At 27.8% G+C, this 21123-nt stretch overlaps 1 protein-coding gene across 1 annotated transcript in view; it reads right to left on the bottom strand.

The window, feature by feature from the left end:
- The window catches only part of GABA-B-R2 (gamma-aminobutyric acid type B receptor subunit 2), a 664115-nt gene that overhangs the window by 38810 nt on the left and 604182 nt on the right, over nucleotides 1-21123 (bottom strand). The window contains exons 7-8 of the mRNA XM_075374208.1: nucleotides 8939-8999; nucleotides 517-754 (exon numbers count right to left, since the gene is read on the bottom strand). Of these exons, the coding sequence (XP_075230323.1) occupies nucleotides 517-754; nucleotides 8939-8999 (299 nt within the window). The remainder of the gene's footprint in view (nucleotides 1-516; nucleotides 755-8938; nucleotides 9000-21123) is intronic.

Genomic DNA, 21123 nt, shown 5'->3' with positions numbered 1-21123 from the left:
TAGTATTTTTGTAAGCAACAGGGTAATCTTCTTCCTTGAAAATGTATAACTTTTTTTCTAAATAGGAGTTGGTGTGTTTCTGATAATTTTCTGTAATACGATTTCTATACATGAATATCTAGTAATTAGTGTTCAATAAATAAATATTTACTTATTAAATTCGCATTGGTTGCACGATTTAGCTGCTGCAGGTGTGTAACATGAGTGAAAACTGGTTTATTATGATGTTTATGCAGACAAATTATCAGTATTTCAGATAATTTTATTATTTAGTTACATTCTTATATATTTTGAAAATATAATTAATTTACTTTGGATGTGGTGATCCGGGTGTATATGAGAGTTTAGGAAGGTAAGTGATTTCTTGCATTTATATCCTACAGTGAACTACAGTTGGGTTGTTAATTAACTGTTTTTAAATGACTTAATCATTTAAAAAAAGAAAAAAAACTTTGTGAAAATGTTGTTAGATCTTTAATAAATTGTAATTAACTTAAGATGAAATAGTTTACATACCGTTGATTTCGATATTTGATATTAATAGCTAGGAAGACAGCGGCCATAAGTATGCCAAGAGAAGCAGTTGCTGCCAGTGAACAATAAATAGCGATATTGACATGCGACTGCTCCTCCAAAGCTAGAGTTCTGTCTTTAGGTGGCCCTCTTCCATCTTTCCATCTTATACCCTTTCCTCTGGTCAAGTCAAGTGTTTGTGTAACACCATTAAATTCACCTATTTTCACCTCTTCACCATCTACAACAAGGAAATTATAAATTTTAATATTTAGATTAATGAACATTCTAATCCCATTATGCTTATTAATATTGCTTTTTTTAAATTTTTTTTCTCCAGCATAGTTTATGCAATTTTACATTACATCAAAGTAAAAATATATTTAGAAAAAGGTAATAAATATTAGACAATAATGAGGAGTTCTTTTGTAGATTATATGAATCATTAACTCTTAAAATTACTACATACTTAAAGTTGTTATCAGAAACAATAAGGGTGTAGTCAAATGGATATTGCAATTTTTGATTACTAAGAAAACCTTAATCATCACCTTTATATGAGACAGTTGTCTCATATAAAATCAAAAACCACTGATAATTAATAAGTGTAAAATAAAAACAAAGTAACTTAATTTGTGATCCTAAATACAAGCGATAAAACAATATTAAAAAAAAACTTGCTTCTAGTATTTTATACACAATATTTTTAGGTGTATATTCCATGAAAAAAAAAACACAGTACATATAAACTACATATTCTATGACGTTTACGGTTAACTATTTTATAACATAATCTTTTTTTGTTGAAGTTGGTAAATCTTTTGGGCTAAAACTGAATGAAAAAAAAAATCTATTATAAATTTTCTTTATATTAAACAGAATATGGAGTTTTTTCCATATAGGCTCAATGCTTTTATTCAGTATTGCAGTTCCTTCTATGTAGTGAACATTGTACACATCATGTAGATCTAGATTGTGCTAATATATAACTAACGTAAACATTTCTTCTAGGTTGTTGAAGTTACCAAATTACAAAGATGATTTTATGGAAAGATTCTACTTCTATTTTGATATTTTATTATTCTCAGCATTATAGCAGGTTATGAGCCTCATTACAGTTCAACATATATCTTGCTAAATCTTATGCCAACCGTTCTGGAGTACTGTTGATTAGATCTTCCAACAATGAAAGTACATCAGCTTAGCATTCACTACTGGTGTAAACTTTATCCATCCTTAGTTATCAGTAGAAACTGTTTGATCAGTTTTGCCAACTTGGGCAGTATTGACTTTGGTGAATGGAAAAGAATACCTGTGGTAAAACATATTAAACAAATTTTTAATTAAATTTTTAATGACATTAATGACAACAGTCATCTATTACCCTCCGAAGAGTAACTACAGCAGTAGTTTTTTTATCTTAAGTGATATTTGGGAATTGTTTAACTGATTTGGAAACTAGTACGGTTTTAGTAGTTGAAAACTACTGGTATGGTTTTAGTAGTTGAAAATATATCTTATATCATATACTTTTATTTTCCTGTTTGCTATTTTGTGAGTCGCTCTGAGTGTTGTGAAAACATAAAGTTAGAAGGGGTCTTATTTTAGGTTTATGTATTACAGAATGAATGTTTGAAAATAATACTTTAACTCTAAATGAACTCAGAAATATATTAAAAACAACTTGGCAGTCGGCATTACATATTTATGCATGCATATGCATTACTGAAAATAACTATAAAAAATTAAATAAACTGAAATAAGATTTATATTGTTATTCCTTGAACCTTGAAATAATTAATTTTACTGAGAAAGAAAACTCTGACTAAGTAGTTAAGCAATTATATCTTAAAATGGTGATTTAATTGTTTTTTATTTTCTATTGAATTATATACAGAATTTACGATTATGTACAGTATAGTAATTTATGATTAAATCACTATCTGCATACTGTATTTCTTTGGGCTATTTCTTTTTCTTTTTTTTAATATGCTAGTATTTGTTACTATAATAGTGCATCATTTAACTAAAGATCCGTCGTAGTGCTTGCTACAAAATGGAAATACTCTATGTTGAACAAAAATATCATGAGTCACATTCAAAACAAAATCAGATCTATGAACACAGTAAAACTGACAAAAAAAAACATGCTAGATGAACATAATTAAAAATTTACAAGAGTCATTGATTACAAATTTATGTTTGATGTAGAAGAATTTCCTCTAATTTAGAAAAGTTTGGAGTGTCTTTAATCCACTGAAAAGTGAAGTTGATGAGGTTGTCCTTGTAAGTATTAGGGTATCATAAGTTAATAAAATCCACTTATTATTCTATAAAAAAACTTAACACATGCACATACACACACGCACACACACACACACACACCAAACATATATATATATATATATATACAAATTTATATATATATATATATATATATATATATATATATATAAATTTGTATGTGTAGAGAGAGAATATTTATAATTTTAATAATAAACTAAATTTAATATGAAGGCATGATATGAAAACAATTCTTTGTGTGAGTGTGTGTGCAGAATGTGTTGTGTGTGTGTGTGTGTGTGTGTGTGTGTGTGTGCATACATGTGCATGTGATCTCATGTGGCACAGTTCACTCTCTTCCACTCAGTTAATTATTCAGTCTTCTGCATTCCCTTTATTCTGTCATACTCCCTTTGCCTCAGATTTTATTGTATCCTTTGTTGTGGTTTGTTACAAAGAAAATCTTCTATTTTATGAAGCATATTCTCAATATATTGAATTTCAGCATATTACAGTGTTAATATAAATTGTATCTTTTTTATTTATTATAAAAGATGTATTCTTACAATTAACAGCATAAGTTAATGTATATTTCAAAGCCATTTTAAAACAAGATAGATTTAAAAATCTTTTGTAAGAAGTTTATTACTTCATGTAAATTTTAAAATGCTTATGTTCAATTTAAAGACTGATTAAATTTATAAAATGAGTTCAGAATATTGTACAATTATGAACAATTTTATTCCTTATTCTATTTTCCAATACTTGCTAAATTAATAAATATAACCTTAATCTCTATATTTTACAATAACTGATATTTTTAAAGTCAGAAAGTGGTGTCTTACAATTCTTTTTGTGGTGATTTTGATTAAATAGTGGGGCCTCTTACTCTTATAGATGAAATTATTTTCACACTAGTTCTAGACTGTCTAGGAAACTATTTATTATATGGCTAAAGTATATTCATACTCTTTATTCATTCAATGTGAGGGAGAAGGAGTATCCTTGTAGTTCATGACTTAAGTAATGATTTTACGTTAATATAATCACAATGAAAAATACTACGTCTACACTAATATTGAAACCAAACAACTTCTATCGATCAGCTGTTACTGATTTATTGTGTAGCCTATCAGCCATTCTTCTAATAGAAGAAAATTTTAAAGTGACAGATAAATTGTTCAACTAACAATAATAATAACAATTATAAAAAAAAAAACAAATAAACAAATTACACTGGTGTCTTGTTTTAAGTAGGCAACTGGACACAGTATGATGAGGCTGTGTATCACAAAGTTTATACACAAGTTATAAAAGATAATAAACTGTAGTAAACATTATAATTATGAGGCAGTTAACCTTGTCATACCACTTTCATATCTAGATAGCGCTATATCTCTTGAAGAGAAAGTATTATAATCTGTATAATCAGGTTTTCACTGGATCTTAACATTTTAACGCCTACGGAACCCAAAAAACTGGATGGAAATTTTCCAGATGTTATTGTTCGTATGTGCGTGTGTGCATGTGCATGTGCATGTGCGCGTTCGCCTGCATGCGTGCGTGCGTGCGAGCGATCGAGTGAGTGAGTGAGAGAGAGAGAGAGAGAGGAGAGAGAGAGAGAGAGAGAGAGAGAGAGAGTGTGTGTGTGTGTGTGTGTGTGTGTGTGTGTGTGCGTGTGTGTATGTTTGTGTGTTCATATTGGCCTCTAAATCACCTTATATCTTCAGAACTACTGGACCGATTTTGACCAAACTTAGTTAGATTACTTCTATATATGGGGCATTCATTCCATTAAATTTTCAACTTAAAAGGTCAAGGGAGTGAGGCTGTAGAGATAAGTCACCCTCAGTATCTCGAGATTTTGCCTAATAACTTCATATTTTTCTTAGGTACATTTGTTAACAATCAAAAAAATAAAATTTGCAAAAAAAAATTTCTGCAAAATCGCATCCTCACCCCAAAAAATTCTGTTGTAGTTGTCTGCTATGTTGTGACGTTACAGGGGAGTGTTAGAATTAAGTAAATGAATAATATTTAAATTATAAATAAAGTAACTCTATCTGGCTGGGTCTTGAACTCAATTGCCCGGTCAACTTTACCTGGTCTGTTAAGCCTCACGGCTACACCAGTCTGCTGACCATATAAGCAAAATTTGTTCTATGTAAGTTATGAAATTACATTAGTTTAGTTAGTGTTGACTATCGCCGCTAGTACTGTCACAGCCACGTAAATTGAATACAGTATGGGTGCGCGCTTTGGTTAGAATCACTGAATTAAATAAATGAAAAATATTATATTTAAATAAAATGATAAATATTTTAAAGTAAGTTATTGTGTAAGCAGTATATCAGAAACAATACACAGTTGTTATTCTTTCCTGGAATGCGGCTGGAAAGTTCTACAATTGTATCAGCTTTTTTATTAATTTAATTTTTTCATTGATTTACAACTTTGTTTTAGATTTAAAACAAAGGATGAACAAATAAACAAAGTTAAGGTATGCAAGCGTAGAAAATGTATCAGTAAAATACTAATCAGAAAAGTTTTAAATGATTTTATCTTTAAGTTGTAATATTTTTCAGGAAAAAATTGATGAATGCCTTACTTATAAATTCTTCTTGAATAACGTTGTGTTTTCTCAACTAACATATTCTTTAAAGATAATTGTTACAAGAAAGCAATAAATATTCAAGTAGTTCAGAAAAAGATAGTAAATAGCATAATAAAAGAACAGCGGTAACAAAGAATAAAACACAAAGTTGTGCACTGCAGTTAGGAATACATGAATAAGACATAAAAACTTTAGTCTTCTTGATATGGGGTAAATACTGAAGTTTCATTTTATTTGAAATATTATTCTTTACGATTGTTAGAATTGTATGCGTGTTTTTTTTTGACAAATATAATAGTTACAATAAATATTTTTGTTTATTAATGAATTCAGTGAAGACAATTCTAAATGTTTATCCAAAGATATGCAAAAGTAGTTCTTTCAGATCAAATGAAATAATTTATTGTGAAGTGTAGTTTTTTACACACATCAATATTGAAAATGATATATATATTTTTTGAGATGTCTTGTATATCATCAATTATATAAAATACTTGGTTATCATTATTATAATTTTCATTTCCTTACCCCTATTCATACAACAATTTAATCAGATCACAAATGGTATTAAGACATAAATTACTATAAATTCAATAAATAAAAAAAAATTGATTTCAAAAAACATAGTACAGTAGTAGTAAGTACAAAAGAGAATTCAGATTGAGCTAATTCAGATTGATATCTGATAAGTATAAAGATGATTTGTATTTATTAATAACACTAGTCAACATGATTTTCTAAACAGATATGTTAATGAATGTTTTCATATAAAGTGTTTTTTAATCTGAAACAGAAAATGTAATCAAAAATTCTTACCATGTTTTTTTAGTTATCTTAGTTTAAAGGGCCCTCTATTATATCATTATTCATGTACTATAGAAACGACCCTGTTATCTTATGTACTATGTTATAAACATGGCTGATATGCTTAAGAGTTATGACTAATTGCAGAATAATTAAATGCCACATCCAATATAGAAGAAATAAAGCTCCAGTTATGATGTCTGATCTGGATATTGCTTATAATGCTGATGATTGGTGGTTTTTCACTAATTCATCAAAAACAAGCTTAAAATTCACGCTACTGCATAATTCAAACAAGAATTCTTCTACACCACTAGCGCATGCTGTTTTAATGTAAAAAACATATGAAAGTATGTCATTAATTTTGAAAGAGAACAATTACGATGCTCAGTTATGACATATCTGTGGCTAACTCAAAATTATTAATCTTCTTCTGAGTTTGCAAGGTGGTTTTACAAAAAATAGTTGTTTCTTATGTTTACGGGACAGTCATGCAAAAGTTAAATGTTATGGTGTTAAAGAGTGGCCAAAAAAGACACTTTCACTTCTGGAAAAAGTATTAAGTGTAGCTGCTACAATGAATTGAAGCTTCAATTACTATGGCTAGTACGGTGTCTGCTACGCAAACCGAAAACATTCAGTTTAGTTTTCACGCACAGAAGCAAATTGTTTCTTGTAAATACAGCTTATTAAGCTTTATATTACTGGATGATTTTGTGGACAGACTAAAATGGCAGACTAAAATGGGAAATAATAAATAGTGTATATGAATTTATGAAACAAGAAGGTGATCTATTTCTGAAGTCAGAAAAAAAAGATAAACACCTGATTCACAATACAAAATGTGAAGAAAGAACACCAGCTGCATGAGGGGTAACACAATCCCAAGTCCAAAGAGTGAGAAAAGAGAAAACAGAGCGGTTGCTAGAAAAATTAGTCAAAAATTTGGTGGAGACTTCTTTCTCTACTCCAATAAATCCCGTGAAATGCCTGCAGCGGGGCTAGATGACTTTGACAAATGTGACGGACTATAAACGAAGTTCACAAAAAACTACCGACCGTGAAAAAAATAATGTTAGCGCTTGATTGGTTATTCAAGAAAAGAGATGAGTTTGAGAAAAATAATAAAAGAATTGTGCTTTAGGTAGAGAAAAACTGAAATAACAGGAAGGTTCTCACTGTGTGACATGACAAAAGATTTAAAAATATTCAGTATCTGAGAGCAGTAAAAAATTTTAAAATTGAAATAGGCTGATAGTGGTCCTCGACAAGTCATATGTACTGTACTATCTTTTAACACTACAAAATAATCACATGATGTATTGATTCAGATCATGGGATAAAAGTTCCTATTTCAAAAGACAGCAGATTTATTATCTGCATGCCAGAGGAGAAATGGTTTTATACCAAATGCCTTACTGATTTGGTAAACATGTTTATAAACTGGTGATTACAGAAATCAAATGAAAGCAGAAAATTACTTAAAATGTTAAAAGACATGTTAATTCCAAATCTTTCTGATAGTTTTGTGATAATATCTGACAATACATCCTATCATAATGCTGTTTTAGAAAAATCACCAATTTCCAATTCAAGAAAAGAAAGTGATGGCAAAAACATTCTGTTCCTCAATCTTCCTCGCTGCTGAAAACAGCATTTTGGCATCTTATTAAATTCAGGTTGATGAGGAATTTTATTAAAACATTGAATAAAGAAGAACAAGGATTTCATATTTCAAACAAGTGTTTATTAGAAGGAATATTTGTTTGATCTCAAATTAGAAAATTACTCAATGATAAAAATGTTATAATAAAGATGAACAATGTACAACTAGCAGCATGGAAGTCATTTAAGGATGTAGTCTATAGTTTTCTTGGAAATAATAAAGCAGAAAATAGTGATCTCAGTAAAATCTTTTCTTTGATGATAAAAATCTAGAATGCGGATGTCATTAAAATTCATTCTTTGCATTCCCACCTTGCCTTTTCCTCCTAAATTTGGATGCTATGAGTGATGAGAAGGGAGAATGTTTCCTTCGGGGTATATTGCAAATGGAGCAGTGTTACAAAGGTAAATGGGATGAACTGACAATGAACAACTACTGTTGGTTTCTACAAAGAGAGTAACCTACCTTACAAAAAAGGAAGTAATTTATTAGTTCACTGATGCTAGTTAAAAACTTTAGGCATGTTTTAACTGTTTTAGTTATATTCTAAAGGGGTTTTTTTTATTTAATAAGCAAAATAAAATATGGGTATTGAAAGTATATATATAACGATTTCAACATTTATTATACATATAAACTTGTTCAATTTTCATATTATTCCATTATATTTAGCAATTTCTGAAGGGTGTATAACAAAAATATAATGGATGATGGAGAAAAACTGACTTCATTTTCAGATTCAGTGTACAAAAAGAATAAAATTCATTTATTTCAGTTCTGAAAGAGTTTTTTCAATTTATCAATTTGTAGACCACTGTAATCATTATAAAATACTAATCATAAATAATGTTGTGGAACAAAAAACAGCTTTAATAACAAAAAAATACCTTAATTACCATCTTAACTGAAAAAAAAAAAATGCTTAAATTCAAATAATAAGGCAGGCATATGTTAAATAAATTAAGGATTTTTTAAAGAAAATAATGATAACAATCTGCATAGATTAACTTAAATTAAGATCATATATTTCTTGGTTTTAATTAAACAAGGCTACTTACACTGGAATTGTTTCAGCATTATACTAGCTTTTCTTTCATTATCGTAGAAACGAACTGGGCCCTGAAACAAAAAGTATACTGTACAAAGGTGTATAAAAAAATTACAATGAATGGGAATAAATTAATTACATGATTTTTCTTATCTTTTAACATGAAAAAACCTAGACTGCAATCACTTTACAATATCCTACAGTTTAATTTTGTTATATTTACAGAAGGTTGTTTTTCACTATTACTTCTTTCCTTTTAATGAACTGTGAATTAAACGATAATTGTTTTGCAATTATCTTACAATAACTCTATATATATATATATATATATATATTTTTTTTTTTTTTCAAATAGTTTTTTAGCAACCAGCTTTCTATTATTAGATTTGATATCCACTAAAACTGTTCAATAATGATTATATTTTAATTAAAAAATGTACATAAAATAGAATAAATATTTGAATGTTATCTGCTCATAAAAATTATTAATGACATATTCAAAATTACTTGGAAATTGTATCACCAGAAAATATTTCTGAGATAATTATTCAGATTCTCTGCAGTGGATTTACTTACAATATTAAGATTACATTTCCATGTAGTGTTGTACTATAATTATTTTTTGTATTGTAGTCTGTAAATGTACCATAGTACTACCAGTAAATATGCTGAAGTAAATCAGTATAATAACCTTTGAAAGAATATCTGGAAGTGTCTATAATTTCCATGTAATTTTAAAGCAAGTAATTATAATTTATGATGTTTGTTTAAATTATAATCATGTTTCATCATGCTAATCAATGAATTTTCTGTCTTATCTGTTTAAATATCCAGTCACTTCACTGATATACTCAAGTTACTGAATAATTTATTTCATATTGCATCCGATTTTTTATTTATTTATTGCATCTAACAATCGTTTATGATGCAATGTTACTGACAGCATAACTATCAGTGACACAAAGTTGTCACTAGTATTCTTGAGTGGGAACATATCACATGCCTGCTGTTCGATAGATGTTACAAGCTTCAGGTTCAGCTTCAGGTTCACACATTACATAAACAAGGGATGGATGCAGCTGTCTCGCATTAAGAATGCTGCATTAAATGTTTGGAGCCATCTAATGGAATATGATATGAATCAAGCTGATAGAGTTCTGCTACCATTGATTTTCATAAAAAATTGTATAAATTTTAATTTAGGGGTATTCCATTTTAATTCAACAAATTTTCAAAAATATTATTGCATCACTATTTTTGATTTTGATGATATTTGGTATATAATAACTACCCACCTTGTAGTGGCCAAAAAAAATTTTTTTATATTTAAAAAAAATATTTTTTGAGTAATAGACTATTTTCTGAATCGCGAGACAAAGTCAGTCTTATTTGGCGGCCATTTTTTTTAATGAAGGACAATCGGTAATAGTCCAATTTTTTTTATAAGTACTACTAGTACCTAAGAGTTAAAAGGTAAAAAACAAGCTTGTTACCCCCCTTTGCCCTTGATTATTTATTTTGGGCCCAAAATTTGAAAAAAACAACAATTTTTAAATGAAATTTCAGTAAACATTACAAGATTTAGTTGTGTAACAAAATGAATCTGAGTGTATTAAGATGAAGTTCCATCTTTACACTTTCCAAAAAGTTTTTTTTGATCTCAATATGATGTAAAATAAGAATGCTACAACTCATGGAAAAAGTGAAAAATTGGCTGATTTTACCTGTTGGTGAGTTAAAAAATAGTCTAATATTCAAGAAAAATTTTTTTTTAAATATAAAAAAAATATTTTTTGGCCACTACAATGTGTAGTGGCCAAAAAGTGTAGTTATCATACACTAAATATCATCAAAATTAAAAATAGTGATGCACTGATCATTTGTTGAATTAAAATGGAATACCCCTTTGATATGAATATTCATTTTTACTTTCCCATTTAGATAGCACTATAGTAGAGCTATAGTTCTAGAAGGAAAAGTATTGTAATCGGTCCCATTTGGACATATGTGGTTTTCACCGGATCTTGACATTTTGACACCTAAGGAACCTAAAAACCTGGATGGTAATTTTCCAGATGTTAATGTTCATATGTACATGTGTGTGTATGTTCAGTGTTGGCCTCTAAATCACCTTATATATCTAGAACTACTAAACCGATTTTGACCAAACTTGGTCAGATTATTTCTATATATGGGGCACTGATGACATTCGATTTTCAACTTAAAATGTCAAGGGGGTGAGGCTGTAGAGTAAAATACTCTACCTATCTTGTAACAACACTATCAGTATCTTGAGAATTCGCCTAATTAAGGTAATATTTTTCCTAGGCACAGTTGTTAATGATTAAAAAATAACAATATTTTCAAAACAGTTTTTGATTATATGGTTTATAAAAACACACAAAATTAAAATAAAATAAGTGTTAGTTTATTTAAACTTATTAGAACCAATTTTAAAAGATTAAAAGAAAATTGTTTTTAACAAATTTGGTTATTTAACTTAATAATGATTAATTATTGATGAGATTCAATAAATTTTTAAGCTTGGAAAGAGTATGTTATTGATCCACGAGTCATTAGAAATTTCAGTAAAAAAAAACTCTAGTAATGAATATTTTATAAAAAATTAAAACAAAATGCACAAAGATAAAAATCAGTAAACGTTAAAAATATTTCTTTTAATAGGAAATTGAAATGAGGAAAACATATTTTAAAATCATTTCAACATTTGCTGGGTATTTGACATGTGTCTGTTAAAACATACACACACACACACTCACACACACACACAAACAATTAAACAAACAAACACACACACATATATATATATAGGTATTTAAACTCTGAAAAGAGACAGAAAAGAATATAACAGGCAGGTAAAATCATGTAGTTGTCAAAACATCAAACTTGTAGTGAATAGAGTGACTGTCTGCTAGGCAGTGGGTGTTAAAAGAGTGGTTGGTGGTTAGGGGAGGATGAGAGACATATAGAGAATGTAATTGCTTGTCAAGCTATTTGACGTTTTAATAAATATAGAAAACATGAAAATCTTTCCCTCTGTACTTTTCACATACAGGCAGACACAGAAACATATACATGGTAAATATAAAGCAGTCAATAAAAGATGAGATATGAAAATACAATAAAAACCTAAATAAATAAAAATATAAAACTTCCAATTAAATTTTTAAGTCTTTAATTTAAGTTTTAAATTAAATAATTTAATAGAAAAACAAAAATGTATTATTCACATATACATCATTTTATTAAAAAAAAATTGTTTTATTATTTTTTAAATTTTAGAGTGAGGGGTGTTCAAGTTAGTGGTGTAATTTAATTTTATTTCACAATATTTTGTTTTAGGGACTTTGTCCATACAAAAGGAATTTCATAAAATTACAATAATTATCAAAATAATAATAATGGCAGTAATCAATTTTTTTAAAATATGACCTACTGTAATTTATTTCAAATATAATTTATTTTAAATATTTTTGTAGATTATAAATTATCCCTGTGCCTTCCCAAAATAAGAAACGCTAACATTTTCTTTCATCACAGACTCTGTCAATGTACAAGTAAGCTGCAGGATATAATATATTAGTACTAGATATATTAACATTTATCTTTGAACTATGGTTTAATAAATATATTATTTTAATTTTAATATAACTATTTCAGAATATTAATGACATACTAGGTTTTTTTGTACTGAAGTATAACACTGTACATTTACACAATAGATGAATACATAAACATATATATTTGTATATATGTATACTATGTATGTGTATTACTGTACACACATTATATATATGTGTGTGTGTGTGTGTGTGTGTAACACATACACACATTATATATATATATATATATAATGCGTCCCACAAAGAGAAATACGCTTGTGATTTAGTATCATTTCCTGTGCCCCCAATGATTCTATTCAAACTTAACAAACCTTTAACGAAGGAGGTTCTAAAAATGTCCTGTGAAAATTTCAACCTAGTAGGTTTTATAGAAAACAAAATGGTGGCTTTCAAATAAAAACATCAATTTCAATAAACCACATTTTATATTCATTACAAAGTAGCTGGTAAAATAATGATTAAAAACAGATGATGTATTGTTTAACAGCTGTTCACATTGAATAAAAAAAGTTAATAATAAGTCATAACCATGATTAATTTATCTAATTGTTTTTAATTATTCTAGTTCTAATTATCATCTGTTTTTAATCATTTTTTCCAGCTATTTTGTAAAGAATAAAAAAATGTGGTTTATTTGAAATTGATAATTTATCTGAAAGCTTCCATTTTGTTTCTATAAATTCTAGATGGTTGAAATTTTCAGATAACATTTTGCCATAAAAAGGTTAAAAGATCTGTAAAGTTTCAATAGAATCGGTGAGGAAATAGGTGAGCGATGCTAAATCAAAAGCATATACCTCTTTGTGGGTGACACACACAAACACACACACACACACACACACACAAACAGAGCAGTATGTGTTCTTTATATTGTGAAATAATGTATTATTCCTTTGTATAATAAATACTGAATTTAGTTTGCAGGGGAAATAATTTTTTTTATTTTGATCCTATAAAGCTATGATTATACATTTCTTAAAAACTATTTAGTTTACTGTTCAGTATTTCAAACATAAAACAAAAATAACGCCCATTTTTTATAAGAAGCTAAATAGTTATATTTTAAAATAATACCTTCTTTGTTTTTATATTAAAACATCAGAATTATGAAAACTTGGTATAAAATATATATGTAACAATAAACTGTATCTTATAGTACTGAATGATTGTTTGAATGGGAAAAAGCTATAGATAAAGAAAATATAAGAGAGGATATATACAGAAAGAGGGATGACAAAGATGAGTGGGAAACTGTATGCGTAATAGTGAAGAGAGAGAAAGAGATAATGTCACAGCTTATTTGTAGTATGTGTGCATATCTGCTTTCTAAGAAAATCGTGTTGGGTGAAATGGAAATTGAGAGCTTGGAGAAAAGCAGTCCAAGATTATCTTTCACGCAGTGTTCCTTCTTGAAAACCCTCCGCTTGAAGATGATGCAGTCTTGTTACCGCTGAATCATCCTAAAAAATCTTCAGACCTTTCAGTTTATATATCATCGCTTCATATGATAAGAAAAAGAAAAATCTTTCAGCATTTACACATCATACAAGAAATTTTTACTTATGTATATATTCATATAGATAGATGAATACAATTTGTAAAATTTTATCTTTCATCACATTCTGAGTTTTACTTACTGTTATAATAAAATAATAAAGCGGAAAAACTGTTTCTTAGTTTTGTTGATGAACACCTTTTTTACATTATTATTAATAATAAAATAAATAAGTAATTAAAATGTAGGATAAACTGAATTTGTTAAAAGTTTAATATCTTACAAATTTTTTTCAGTTTAGGTTTAAACAGTTTTTTTATTTTTTATTTATAATTACAACTTATCTAAAAAAAAAAATATTTACTCTTTGCTTATATTTATTGTATTTTAATATTGTTATATTTCTTTACATTATGAGTTCTAAAATTCACAATCATTTAACTTTCAACTGTGGTGTAAATATAACCAAAGATTCCATTTCTTTATAAAACTGAAGCTATATTTGATGTCATATTCTTTAGAGATCCACCTTAGAAACTAAGTATATTAATTTCCAGATACCATTCATGGTTTACTAAGACCCTTCACGGTTTGTATAATGTTCTCCATGATCTAAAATTAGGAGCATGCACTAGTTGGACATTCCATATCCTTACATCATTGATAGTGGTAGCTATTAAATTTGCATCTTGACAAGCTTTATTAACTCACATGATTTGTATGGATTGCCATGAATATCAGTGCTAAATTCACCAAAATACAGGGTATACTGAGTTTTATTTATTACATCTTTAATCTGTTTATTGGTTGTGATTGGCTGTATAATGAACAACATTACTCTCAAAAAGAGTAAGTTTAGCTATAGCTGTGTGTACCTCAAATGATTACATGAATCAAAATGCCATAAAAAGACCTTGAGAGATAATGTAATGAAACAAATAAAGATAAACCTTTTTATGGGAAACAGTGCTTATGTACCTCTTTCACCACTCAGTAAAAGAGATTGTAAATCAAGTTTGGGAATGGGTAAGTTAATAATGGAGGTATATAAAATAATATTTAAACTGTTTGAAATAAATAATTTAAAAAAAAAGTCTTTTATCAGTATGAATGATGCTGTAGTTGTTTATTAAGAAAGTCTGTATGTTAGTATGTTGGTTTGTTTTTATAAAAATGTTTAATATTATCTTTTTGTAACTCGTGAAATATTCTCATATTTGTGTAAGTATAATTTGTATTAAGTTTCTGGATTGATTTATAAAGTTTTAAAGTATTTTATTGATTTTTAAAAAAATATTTTGGAAGTCTCCAGTGCAGCTTTCTTCTTTTGGAGCTTGCAGTCAGATATTTTGATATATTAGTTGTACATGGATTGCCAGGCCAGGAAATGTAATTAATTATAGCCCAATAATAGAACAGTGGCCAAGGATAATATCAAGAAGTATTGTTATTAATATAGTTCGTTCAGACTTTTAAACTATCAAACGTTTGCTTGGGAAGGGAATGCTGATCATCTGTGTCACTCTAACACATATCTATTATAAAGCAAATAAAGCAAACATAAAATGAACAAAAAAGCTTGGTACTATATCGTGCTACTAATTCTATTACTCACAGCTACTTTTTTATTCTATGTTTAGTCTTTAATTAATGCTTTTCACTTGATTTTGTGTAAGATAAATTATTAAATTTTAATTACAATAATGTAATTAATTCTTTTTTTGAATTTAATTACTCTTCTCTTGGGAATGAGTTAGTTCTATGCAATTAATGTGCATTAATTTTGTTTTTTATTCCTCTAATGAAATAATAGTATATGGAATCAATGTTCTTTGTTATGCTTATATAAGTAATTCCTGCAAAGAATATCAGCTGCAAAGAATATTCAATTATGGGCTTTCTTCTAACTATAAACAATGTATTTAAAAAACAATTATATTGTCTTTATACAATTAATATAAAATAAAAATTTCACTCATTGTTTATATAACTGTAATACGTCAATTGCAATAACAGTTGTAGGTGGCCAGACGCAACACATAAGTAATTTTAGAAAATGATATAGCCATTCTTAGAATAAAAAGCTTATAATTTTAGATCTACTGCGGAAAGTTAAGAGTAAAGTGGTTTTATAGTACTTTTTTCACTAATGTACTATTGCATATGTTAGACATCATTTTAAACAAGCACTGTATTTTACGGCATGTTGCACATGCTAAACTATGATAAATATAGTTGGTATTCTGCTTTATAATAATGATATTTTGACTTTGTTCCCCTCAGAGACTGATGGTAAAGTGAACTTCACTACTTTCAGAGAAATCATCTAACTTGCTTTATACTGGGCGCTTCAGGGAAGCAAGAAAATTAAAAAGCTTCATTCATTTGATATTTGGGTGAGAGTGTTGAAATTGATGATATTGTCAGTCATTTATTGCCATTTAATAAACATAGAATAATGGTAAGGTGCACATCATGCTACCTATATTAAATTACATTATAAAAATGGTGACACCAAGACAACTGTATGAAAGCTATTTTGTAATCGGTACAATATTCTGCATCTTAGATGGATACAGTCTATTCATTCAACTAATGTATGGGTTAAAAAGTCTGGGGAAAGCTTGGGGTCCACATTAAATTTAAAACATAAAATAAAACGCAGTATAAAATTTTATTTAAATACAAGTTTTTAAAATTTGTTCACTTCACTGATGTACCTTGTATTTGACGGAAACATGAAACATTTAAAAAAATAATTGATATTTAACTTATAATTCTTTTCATTGTTAAACCAGAAAATAATGATTTCCATTGCTATTTATTTGATTAAAATTCATAAATTAGCTTACTTATGAAGAGATACAAGCTTACATTTCAATGGAATGTTTGCAAATAACTTGGTTTATATCATGTAAAAGTAGGATTTTGTATTTAATTTGCAATTTTAATTACTTATTAAATTCTTAATCCAACTTTTTTTTATATAACTTATTTAGAATATAAGACAAAGAATCGACCAAAAACAAGGATATAAAACAAACAAGGGAAAAAAAGAAAAGGAATTAACTACAAAACAGGATGAAACAATATGGTGGAAGAGTAAAAGAGAAATGGCAGAGGGGCTTAATGTTCTTAGTGAACATTGTTGAAAGAGGGCTTTGCTGAGGATTGGGCTTCGAGAAGTACTCTTCAGTACCTTCTAAAAGAGCTCATTCTATTCTGGTTCTATTAACTACTCTTCTGCTGCAAATAGTCAAAAAATTTACTTAATTTTTATGCTCTTTTTCCGCAATATGTTACCGGTTATTTATTATAAAAATAAGTACAGTATTACTATTCTATTACAGATGTCAATGAGGAGCAATGGAAATGGATGTTTTTTAAGTAATCTGCAGAAAAAAATATTTATATGACTACTACTAACTGCAATTTAAATTTAGATTATATTTTAAATTAGATCAATATTATTCCATAATAAGATTTTCTTTTTCATGTGCAGTAGCTTTAGATATAACATTTTGTGATTGTAAAATTATTTATTTATTTATTTATATAGTAACAATAGGTTTATGCTCACAAACAGTTATTGATGGACAAAAAATGAATTGTGCAGCATGTGAAGAATACCATGCCTGACAGGGATTCGAACTCAAGTCCTGTGGATGAAAGGCTCAGATGTTACCACTCCACCCCATAGTGGAGAAATGGTGATTGGCAGAGTGGTATTTTATATTATAATGATATAAAACTGAAACAGGATACGAAAGATTCCAAGAGTATTAATAATGTATAACTTTATTTATCAAATTGTTTTGGGTTTTACTAGCTTCAGGTACTGTTAGTTTTGATCTATTGTATTACTATTAATGTTATTTAAAAAACAAATCTTACTCATAATTTTTTTGTTAATGAAGTTTAATGAACATTTTTTTTCAGGATGTTGAATAATTGTAATTAAAGTTTTATTTTTTAATTAAATATTACAAAACCATGAATACAGTTTTTTTACTTTATTTACTTGCACAATGACTGCATACTATTATTATTAAGGAACCTACTGATATCAAATAGTAATGGTTAAAATTAGAATAAATACACAATTTTTTTATCCAAGTTATATATCTGACGAATACTTTTTCATTTAAATGATATCAAATGAAACTAAATCATAATTTATATAAAGAAAACATTAAAATGTAATGAAACAGAAATAATTTTTATAATTTATTTTAAATTGAAAGAAAATATTCCATGAAAGAAAACACTGATATGATCAGGACTGTCTAAATATCTTTGTAATAAATACTTTAACTGATAAAATGGTATAAATAATTTTAACAATTAAATCCTGCAGCTTTTTAAAATAGTAAAGTATAATACCATATTTGTATTATCACTTACAACTGAGTAAATATTCACTCATAATAACTTAGCTTTTTTAACTGTAAGATCGATTATTATAACGCTAAATAATTTAAAAACCTTGAAAACATTATACAGAATGTATGTTGCAGAACAGAGGGGTATATGTTACCGAATTTAAAGTTGTATTGAATTAAAATTTCAGTTCAATATAGATAGCCCACCGGGCTGGCCTAGTGATTAACTTGTCATTGCAAATCAGCTGATTTCAAAGTCGAGAGTTTTAAGGTTCAAATCCTTAAGGAAGTTGCTTTTATATGGATTTGAATACTTCATGGATACTGATGTTCTTTGGTGGGGTTGGGTTTCAATTAACCACATTTTTCAGGAATGGCTGATCTGAGTCTGTGAAAGACTACACTTCATATACATTCATACATATCATCCTCATTCATCCTCTGAAGTAATACCTTGCGTTGGTTCTGGAGGCTAAACAGAAGAAAGAAAGAAAGTTCAATATAAATGGCAACAGCAGCAAACAACTCCTTTTAATATTTAATCTGCTCGTTTAACAATATTTTTAAACAAATTTCATAAACATAGAATTTCTTCGTTGTAAATATACAATCTATTCATCTGTTGATATATTTAAATAGAATAAACAATTTATTTTAGGATTCCAAATCTGTCTAGCACATTTTTACATGTTTTGGATAATTTTAGGAAAAAATTCAATTTTTATAGGTAAATGTAAACTGTAAGATGATTTGGAACTATGTTTTATGGTACTAAGTACTTATACTTTATAGACAAAACATTTACATAGAACTACATTTATTAATAGCATTTTACAATACAACTATAAATACAATTGATTTGTATTATGTAGTATTTTTGATTTGTATTCTGATGATAAATCTTTTCATTTGAACAGCTGAATATTGAACCTAAATAACATTTTCAAGTAATTAATAGCAACATAAAAATACACTAAAATAGGTAAACAATTTTTTGGTAAAATTTAATATTGATATTAGTTTTAAAATTAAAAGAAAACTCATACTTTTACAATCTCCTTAACTAATATCATTTGAAAAATATTTTCATCGATATGAAATTATCAGTACTAACTTGCAGAGAGGAAAATTAAATGATACATTTTTTAATTTTGTCACCTTCTACAATTAAGTAATCCTTATTGACAGAGGATGTTGATAAGGAAATAAAAAGCCTAAGTGAGAAATGAAATGTCATTTTGGATACAGTGCAGTGACTAGAAACTGAAAACTACACAATTTTTCATTAAAGCTTGCTGCTATAAGGAGTATGTTTAGAAAGCTCCCAATATATCAAAAGAAACTATATGTATAATATTTTTTAATGAGGATCAGACTGTTCTACAGAAAATGCATATACAATGTTTCTTCGGAAAAATAGAAGTATGAAAATATTTAGTAAAAAAGATCCATTAATGATCTTGTAATTAAATTTTAGTTTTAATGAATTTTTAAGGTTTAAGTGAAATATTTTAATTTTGTAAGAATTTTTATGAAAAAAAATCCTTCACTGATTAATTTCTTAACTGAATTATATACTAGCAGTACTAATGAATTTATTTTCAGACAAAAGTGTGTGTGTACGTAGTATACTGAAATATATTGGGTGAGCCAATAAAACAAGTATTTAAAAAATACAATCAATTTTACTTTATTTATCCATCCAAAAAATAACTCATTAAGTTTATCTAATTTCATTTAAAGCATTCTAAGTTCTGAAAAGTACATCCTAAGGTAGTCACCATTCCGATTAACACATTTTTTAAGTCGGCTGAGTTTTTATGTTTTCAAACTCACAATATAATATAACAGCAGAGATTACAGTAACTTTATAATAAAAATTTTCTTTGAGTTCATCAACATTTCATGGAGGTGGATTACCTTATTGTTGAAATAACCCCACAAGAAAAATTTCATCCTATGATTTTGTATGATCTCATGGAATCACTTATTTGGAATAATGCTCCAATGTTGTAACATTCACTGTTGCAAGTACAGTGACTTAAGTACTGTGCAATGGTTCTTGATGTATTTAATTTGTATGTTGTCTAACACTGGAAGTTGTTTATTCATATAGTCTTAAAAATCAGGAAAGATAGTTCATTATTTAGTAGCATATTACAAATAACATCTTTAATATTTTTATGATTCAAAATGTCAGAGACAAAAGGTCATTCGATTAACTAGATAAATCATTTAATGCCTAGAATACTTGAATTTTATATTGGATTTGTATGTAAACTCTTATAAAGAATCCTACAAATAATAATGTCTAATAAGCTATTGAAACTGAATGAAAATAGGGCTGACTGTTGGGGTTTTCAAGCATGGTAGTGCTCATGGTAATTATAGTTTCAGGTGTATTAACATCCCTTTGTTTAGCAGAAATCTTCTTATTCAATTGTTCATAAGTTTTTCGTAATTCTTTACCCACCCACAGTTAAATGGCATGGACTGATCAACACATCATTCTGATAAAGCTGCCACCAAAAAAGCCTATGTGCAACAGTAAAACTATCACTATTTTTCAGCGTTTTAATCTACAAATGCATTCCATTCATTTGTTCAATGCTACCGTCACAGTGAGATGCTATGCAAAGAAAAATCTATTCTTAAAGGCTAAAGGTGATAATGA

The sequence above is a fragment of the Lycorma delicatula genome, chromosome 8 (genome assembly GCF_047948215.1).
Source record: "Lycorma delicatula isolate Av1 chromosome 8, ASM4794821v1, whole genome shotgun sequence".
NCBI lineage: Eukaryota > Metazoa > Arthropoda > Insecta > Hemiptera > Fulgoridae > Lycorma > Lycorma delicatula.
Note: the sequence above shows the minus strand (reverse complement) of the source record. Positions and strands in the feature narration are given on the sequence as shown.